Source organism: Pteropus vampyrus, unplaced genomic scaffold, assembly GCF_000151845.1.
Source record: "Pteropus vampyrus isolate Shadow unplaced genomic scaffold, Pvam_2.0 Scaffold12, whole genome shotgun sequence".
Lineage (NCBI taxonomy): Eukaryota > Metazoa > Chordata > Mammalia > Chiroptera > Pteropodidae > Pteropus > Pteropus vampyrus.
In genome coordinates, this window is record NW_011888793.1 from 13,061,190 (window position 1) to 13,070,088 (window position 8,899).

The window sequence follows — 8,899 nt, forward strand, 5'->3', positions numbered from 1 at the left end:
AGGGTTAAGGGAGAAGAAGACATACTTTTCGCTGTATACCCTTTTACATATAAACTGATTTTTAAACCATCTAAATGTATTATCTGTAAATCAAAAATCCAATAAATTAAAAACTTTGTACTTTTTGAAGTAGAATTTATATACAAAAAGGGCACAAATCGTTAAGTATAAAGGACAACAAAATATTACAAAGTTAACATACCCATATAACAAAAACTCCTATCAATGAAAAAAGCATTACCAGTATATGTTTAAAAGAAAATCCCAGACCTTTTACCTGGAATACAATAATTACATCCTTATCTGCAGGGGATATATTTCAAGACCCCCAGTGGATGCCTGAAACCAAGCCAAAATCCCATATGTACTATGTTTTTTCTACACATACATACATACCTATGATAAAGTTTAATTTATAAATTTGGTACAGTTAGAGATTAACAATAATTAATAATAAAATAGAACAATCATACTAAAATACTATAATAAAAGCTGTATGAATGTAGTCTCTTTCTCAAAATATCTATTGTACTGTACTCATCTTTGTTCTGGCGATAATGTCAGATGATAAAATATGTGATGAGATAAAGTGAGGTGAATGATGTAGGTAGGTACTGTGACATCACATTAGGCTATTATTGACCTGATGATGATACATAACAAGCACTTTATAACCTCTCTTTGGCATATCCGAATTGCCAGCATCACTACTTTTGAGCTTTGGGGCCTTTATTAAGTAAAATAAAGGTTACTTGAACATAAGCACTGCAATACCTGGACAGTCGATCTGATAACCTAGATGGCTACTAAGGGACAAATGGGCCAGTAGCATATACAGCTTGGATGTGATCGACAAAGAGATGTTTCATGTCCTAGGCAGGATGGAGCAAAATTTCATTATGCTACTCAGAACCCTGTGAAATTTAAAACTTATGAATTGTTTATTTTCCATTTAATATTTTCTGATTGTGGTTGACCGCAGATAACTGAAACTGTGGAAAGCAAAATTGTGGATAAGGGGGAAGACTGTTGTATTTAAGTATGTATCTCCTGTGAAAGAAATTTAATCTAAAATGAGACCGGAGTGTATGAGATAGAAAATCTTATACATTCACTCTCAGGAAAATGAAACTTAGGAACTGAGAGACTGATTTCCCATAAATGCTTGATTTACAGAAGACAGAAACTTATCTCCTGACTAATAAATATCCACCAATAATCTCTCCCCACTCTCAAGCCAATGAATTTACTGCTTGGACTCTGCCTCGACTTGCCCCACCTTACATTCCTTGTCCATAAATACAGCCCACCCCAAGTCCTCAACAGACTAGCCTGTAGCTTGCTACAGCATGCATTTCTCATACTGCAATTCTTCTGCTATTTCTAATAAACTCAGTTTCTGGTAATTTGAGCTTACCTTAGTTTGCCTCTTTATTTAGGCTGACACTCTTAACAGATAAAAACATAACCCAAATACCATTATCATACCCAATAAAATTAACAATAATTAAAAATATTTGATGATTAAATTTTTAAATACCCAGTTCATGTTCAATTTCTTTGCTTATTTTAAAAATGTCTATTTACATTTCATTTGTTTGAATTATGATCCATAAAGGCCTGCAAATTATATTTGATTGATTTTTCTCAAATCTTTTCTGTAACAATCCCATCCCTTTGGATTAATGCTACTTCTTTGTTGTTGAGGAAACTGGTTATCTTGTAGAATTTCTCACATATTGGATATGGTCAATTGAATTCTGGTGCCATTTAACATGTTGTCCATTGCATTTTTTATGTCAGTAGGTAGACCTAGAAACTCAATGTTTCTTGAGTTGGTAAATAAAAGTGCTCTATGATACAGTACGTTTGGGAAATGCTGCATATTTTTGTACACCAATGAACTGAGATTCACAAAAAGAGATCTGAGAAGTGAGAAAATATTTAATTTTGCTTAACTGAATTTCCCCTGGGTTTTGTTGTTGTTGTTGTATATCTATTATATACACATGAACTAGAGTCCTGTTTTACACATACTGATAAACACTGGAGTAGATCTGAATGATCTTCTATGAATTCTATGATTTTGCATGGTGCAAGACACTGCAGATGCCCATAAAATTTTGATAGGTCGATCAAGCAGATATTTATTGTGTTTTCTATTTAAAGAGTACTGTACTTGAAAACACTATTCCTGTCTCAGGAAATAAGACTGAATTCATGAATCGGCATATGTTCAGGAAGTAAACGCACATGCTCATTTAAAGCCTAAGTTAGCAAAAAATGGGCTGTGTCTGTTGTAGAGTCACGGAGTGAAAGGGCTTGGTGGGGTTCCCAGGGGAAGCTCCAGTGGCCAGGTCGGCTTTGGAGTTCAGCAACAAGAATTGGCAGGAGGTCAGAGCTGAAAAAGACTCCAGAAATCGTCTGGCCTAGTCTCTTCATTTACAGAGGACACAAAGCCTGAGAACAGATAAGACACTCAGAGTTTAGGACTAAAACTCAGATGTTCCTGCTGCTAAACTTAGTGAGACTCTGGGTAGGTCTTGAATTCAAGATTATTTTTTGATAGGTAAACTGTTATGTTTTCTCTCTGGAAGCTTTTAGGATTTCTCTTTATCCTTTAGGGTTCTGAAATTTCTTCAGGATGTGTCTAAGCATGACTGTTTCATGCATCCTGCCTGGCATACAATAAATACAGTCAGTTTTTTTAATAAGAGGATCCGGGTTTCCTTAGGCCGAGGGAAACTTCTGTTCCTTGCATTTCTGTTTCTGGGTTAGTTGTTTGAATTCGTTCATCTCAATTATTTTTCTTTGGTGTTGTTTTATTCATTTTGGGGGTGATCCTTGGTTGATCCTTCCACACTTATGAAGTTATGTTAATTACCTGGCTTGAGATTCTTTTGTAGTTATATGCGTTTGTTTACCCAGAAATGCACACAGAGATAACTTTGACCGTGTGGTATTCAGTCTAGCGAGGGAGGAAAACGACTGAACTGAAAATTTGGTTAAAGTGTCAGAATACCTGTGGTGCAGTTTAAGAAAAAAGAAAAGATAGTGGTATTAGTTTGTGTGCCCCTCTCCCAACTTCAGAAGCTGCCTTTGGCTCCTAGGGTTGGGCTGAGAAAAGGGACAGAAAAGTTCTGACTTAAGACCTGCTGTTTGTCACACCTGTCAGAATAGCTAGCAACAAATGTTGATGAGGATATGGAGAAAAGGGAACACTTGTGCAGTGTTGGTGGAATTGTAAATTGGTGCAGCCACTATGGAAAATAGTATGGAGTTCCTCAAAAAATTAAAAATAGGATCTAGCAATTCCATTTCTAGGGAAAATTCAAATGACTGAAAATTTACAGCTTAATCATAGACAAGGGCTTAATACAGAGGCAGCTTCAAAAAATAAAGACTAAAAGATCAAGAATCCCTTACATATAATAGAGATATAAAGAAAAAGAAATGCAGATGGTCCTTAAGTGATACTTAACCTCACTCACAAGAGAAATGTAAATTAACACTATGTCTCACCTATCAGGTAGACCAAAAAACTCAAAATTAGGCGATACAATCTGTTGGTAAATCTGTGGGAAAATGGACATTTTCATATCCTGTTAGTGGGAGGGTAAAATGATACATTCCCCCATGGAGGGAAATGGCAATGTATGGTGAAATTATGCATTCCTTTCTCTTTTGACCTAGGAATCTTACTTCTAGGAATCCACTCCAATGATTTAATGGCAAAAATAAGAAAAAGCCTGGGTACAAGGCTTTTAATTCATCACTATTCACTGCAGTAAGTTTGTAACAACTCAAATTGCCCATCAGTAGGGAACTGGTTGAATAAACTACAGTATGTCCACACACAGAAGTGATCGATTCCAGGATACTAAGTGAAAGAAAGTAACATGGAGAAACATGAGTACAGTAAGCTAACACTTAACTAATGGTGCATATCTTTTAAAAACATGAATGATAAACCACAATTTTTTAAATGGCTACCTAAAGGAGGAGGAAGCAGAATGGAGAGGACTAATACAGGAACTAGACTTCTTTAAACACAACATAAATTATGTTAAATAAATGGATTTTACTCGTCTCAACTAACCTGCCAATTCCTTGAAAGCATGCCTATCTTATTTGGCAGTGTACCCAGGCCCTAGTACATAGTGTTAAATTAACTTAGAATTTTAAACATGTGAACAGCACAGATGTTTTTGAGATTAGTGAAGGAATGAAGCAGTTAGTGTTTCCAACACTTGATCCTCACTCTACACTCTCCACTGGCAATTTTACCTATTCCCACTGTTTATTACTACTTATGTGTCTAAGACTAACATCTTCACCTAGATTCTTTTAGACCTATATATTCAACTTCACGGTTGACATTTTCTGGACCTCAAATTCAGAATGGACTAAATGAAAAATTTCCCCTACTCTTGCCTTCTTCCATTGTGATCAAACTCAGCAAATGTCATTATCTAGCCAGTTATGTCACTCCTCCTTTACCACTGATGTTCATCACCAAGTCCCATATATATTTTATCCTGAGAAATCTCTAAAATATTGTCCCGATCTCCAACACCCCAGCTTTATCTACCATCAACAGGACACTGCCATAGCCTCCTGCCCCCTTGCAGGCAGTATTTCCCCACTGAAAACCATTTCCACCAGGATTAAAACATGGACTTCTGTATTGCATGGGCTGGTTTGTCTACCTTTCAAGATTCTTCTTATAACCACTCCATGCCAGATTCCAGTGTTCTGGGAACTTTACCAAACTGTTCTCGTCCTGAACACCCGTTTTTTCCCTTTACCCAGGTATTACCTTGCTGTTCTAGGTCAGCTCAAACACTTCCTCAAAGCCTTCTTTGACCATGTCAAACCTCTCTTCAATTGACTTGTTTTTGATTATTTGGACAGTTTCCCTCACCGTATCGTTAACACATCAGGTTGAGTGTTTACTCCATTTATCCACAATGCTCAGCAGAGGAAGCACACAGTAGGATTTGGTAACTTTGGTAGAAAACATGAACAATTCAAAGAATAGGAGAGTTAGGTTAGGAAGTTATTACCAAGTACCTGGGAAAGAACTGAAGAGTTGCTACATTAGGGCAGTATGTTAACGATGGAGAACTCTTAAAAAATAATCGAGTTAAAACTCATTTCAAACACTCCCCAAACCAATTCTGTTTGGTTAGAATAATCAAGACCATTTGGCAACATTTCTACTGGTACCAGGGACCATGGCTCATCTAAGCACCCAAGGTATTGACACCACCACTTTGGAAATCAAAAGTGGTGGCACCTTCCTCCCATTATTCTCATCTGCTGCAACCTGGATTTTGCCAAACCATTCGGCTTAAAGAACTGTCAAAGGCCAATTTATTTGGGGGAAAGGGTTCATCAACTGAGAAGTTTTAAGTAACAGATAACCTACATTTTTAGAATGATCAGCAAGGATTAAGGAGAAAAGATTCTAATTGGCTGAGTAAATTATAATTTTTCAGACAAGGAATATGTAAAATTTAGTGGGTAAGATAGGAATTCAGATTTGATGGTTTTGGGTTTCTACTGCCCACAAGGAATCTGGTTGGAGATCTTTAAAAGGCAACTAAACCCTGGTTTAGAGCAGTATCATGTTCTTCCAGAGCCTTTATTCTAATTAGAAAGTTAACATCCTCTGAAGCAGAGGGCACGAATGATTCAATTCTGAGCACTGCACCTACATGCAAGAACCGTTCTAAGCACTCAGCACATTTATACTAACTACACACAAATATCTGAGACTGTCAAAAGTTTTAAATATTTTATGAGTTATATCCCAAATTGTGCTTCATTACTTCCTAAACAATGCTACATATTTTTAACCTGATAACATTTGTAAAAGCAATAAACTTCAGAAATCCTGGAAAAAATTCCATTAGCTGTATTTAAATATTGCTCACAGAAACTATCAAGGATAGCCAACATCATGTAAACAGCATACATTTAAATGAGACAGAAGCTTAACGTAGAGTACATTACTTTTTATTCACTGATATACTAAGCCCATCTCTAGATGTTCTCTTGTATGTTTCATTTGGTTTAATAAGCAAAATCCTACAGAGGGCAGCTTTGTCTAGTCTTCAGACTCGGATCCGTCTTCATCTTGACTAATCTGGAAGTAACGAAGTTCGTACGTTTCCTTGTCAGATGCAACCACACGAAGCCAATCACGAAGACTGTTCTTCTTCAGGTATTTCTTGGTAAGATATTTCAAATACCTTAAAAATAAAATCATCAATTTCATTAATAGATGTACACTATTATATTAATCTTCTGTGTTCCCAGTTCCAATATTTTATTTGCATTAACCATTGTATAAGATTGCTAGGGATATAAATAAGGTTGCCTTTCAACCCCAATTAGCATCAGTTTATACCCTATAAAACCCTTATTCTCCCATCTCCCTAAAATAAACTAATATTCTTATATTGGAAGCCAATATGTATTAGAGCAGCACAGAGCAGCACCTTCTTCAGTCTGCCAGATTATTTTTTTAAACTAAACAGTTTCATTCTTCAAAAATTTCTTGTAGTAATGTCAACATTCTCTATATTATTAACCTCCCCTCACCTCAACCATGTTGGAGCAATAAGCAACCTGTCTACAGCACAGAGCCACTTAAAAGTTCAAGATTATCAAGTTTTGCAACTAGCATGTAAAAAGCTTATAAAAAGCTTTCAGCATGGTTTAACTTCATCACTCCAGCTGCTCCCTTCCATTTACACTTTACAGCAATTCCTTACTACCAATCATTCCTCAAGCCTCCCTGCCCTTTGTTAATGCTGCCCCCTCTGCTAGGAATATCTTTCCACAGGAAACGCTATCTCGGGTTCTCTGCAAATATTTGTGCCCTCCCTATCTCTACTTTCAATACAGCCATCACAGAATTGCTTTTTATATTTATCTGCATGTCTGTAAGATCCTCAAGGATATCACCTTTCATTTCTGAATCCCTAGTGATTACATACAATTTGGACTACAGGGCCTATGAATGACTGGACAAGAGGTCTAGACATAACTTGCCTGTATTCTCCAAATAAATTACTGACAACTAGCCTACGAAAGTGGTATTATTAATAATTTATATAGGCCTTGTAAAGTTCAAAGTACTTTTCGATACGTCACTGACCTCATCAACATACTATTCTTGCATATAGAGAATAGGATTTAATTTTCTATAAAATACTCAATACCATAATTTCACTAAAACATTACAGAAAACAAATACCAACCTTTTTGAGAACTGTTTCTCAGAAACGACTGTGATTTTATTTTTGACACGTTCAATGTGAACAACATTCCCAAGATTTCCAGTTTTTCCATTGACTTTAACTTTCTCCCGTAGAAACTGTTCCTATTTTAAAACAGAAAAAATGCACAACTAGGGAAGAAAACCCTAGATATTCACTAGGGAAGGTACCCTAGGAATAGAGCTTAGGTTAAAATCAAATATTACATTATTTAATCATTATTAAGAACACTACGATGATAAAAACTGAATAGTGATACTTACAAAATTTCCAGAATCAAAAATTCCATCTTCTACTGGATGAGTAAGGTCCAAACCAAACTTCCAGACTGACCTCTTAGGCTTCTTGACTTTCTGCTACAGAAAGTTAACATAATTATGACTCTCTAAATAAAAACAATTTATTCGCTCGATATACAATCTGTAATAGTGCAATGATATACAATGTACCGAGATTATATACATAAAATGGTGCACAATTCTGAAGTTGCTTAAGATCAGATATTCCCTTTTTAAAAAACAAACCAAGCTGTCTGAAGGCAGGATCCTCTTTAACTTGGTTTAAACCAAGTTTTTGTAAAATCTAATGGAAATTTCCCATTCCCGGGTCTCACAAATGCCAAAACTCAAGAAAACTCTAAGTATATGGTTTCGTTCATCAAGATCCCAAAACAATTTTACAAACATCAGCTATTTCTTCTTCCAAATGAACCTGTAAACTATTTTTTTGTAAATAAAATTGTGTTGGAATAATACAAGAAAAGCTTCCAAAGAATCCTATTTTGACAAATGGAAAAGATTACGAGGATCAATCTACGTTCTATAGCAAGGTAGAACTAGAAACATCCACCTAGGCTGGGTTGTACCTCTAGACAAGCCCACTTTGTTCAATTTATCGAGAAATGTTTTATGAGCTCCCCTCCACCACTGATGTCCCACTTTAAATGACCAAGTACTAGTTTCTATAGTCAGGTTCCGCTTTACTACTGCTATCCCCATTGTGGCTGGGGAACAGATAGTACACCTAATCCAAACTCAATTACATGCTAGAATAGGATATTCCAACTCAATGTACAGAGAATTCAACCCTTATGTTGTTGTAAGTGAGCAAAAGGAAGGGCGGGGGAAGCTTTAGTCTGGTAAAGATTTTTTTAATTTTAAAAACGTAACAAGTTTTCCACACCTAAAATTTTTAGATCAATACCAGGTAATTAGGCTATACAAGTAAAATGGAGCTGTGGCTACTAAAAATATGTATCCACACAATGTAATGAAAACGGACAAATCACTATTTATCAGAGAATGTCATCTCTAAATTATAGCCACAAAAGTGGATATCAAGTACTACTGCCAGTTTGCTTTTAGTTGAGGAACTTGTGTCATCCCCCAAAAAAATTTATCCAAAATTTGGAACTTGTAGAAGATTACTAGGAGCTGGTTTGACTGGGCAATATAAGCTCTATTGAGGCTTTAATTTAGGAGTTGGAAACACTGCCTTGTGGAACAGATAATCAATCCCACGTGGTTCATGGCCTCCATGGGCATCGCCAGTTCTGTATATAACCCAGCAATTTTATCCTAACACGTTTTTTGGTAAATTTCCGACACACA

General features: G+C 36.0%; 1 protein-coding gene across 2 annotated transcripts in view; it reads right to left on the reverse strand.

The window, feature by feature from the left end:
• Positions 1-5,999: 5,999 nt before the first annotated feature.
• RPL22L1 (ribosomal protein L22 like 1) overlaps positions 6,000-8,899 on the reverse strand; it is a 5,035-nt gene continuing 2,135 nt past the window's right edge. Inside the window, exons 2-4 of one of the 2 annotated variants that reach the window (XM_011380362.2) lie at positions 7,553-7,642; positions 7,272-7,393; positions 6,000-6,257 (exon numbers count right to left, since the gene is read on the reverse strand). In XM_011380362.2, the coding sequence (XP_011378664.1) occupies positions 6,113-6,257; positions 7,272-7,393; positions 7,553-7,642 (357 nt within the window). In that variant the 3' untranslated portion in view covers positions 6,000-6,112. Of the gene's footprint in view, positions 6,258-7,271; positions 7,394-7,552; positions 7,646-8,899 lie in introns of both variants that reach the window. The other variant, XM_011380354.2, reaches the window with a different exon arrangement.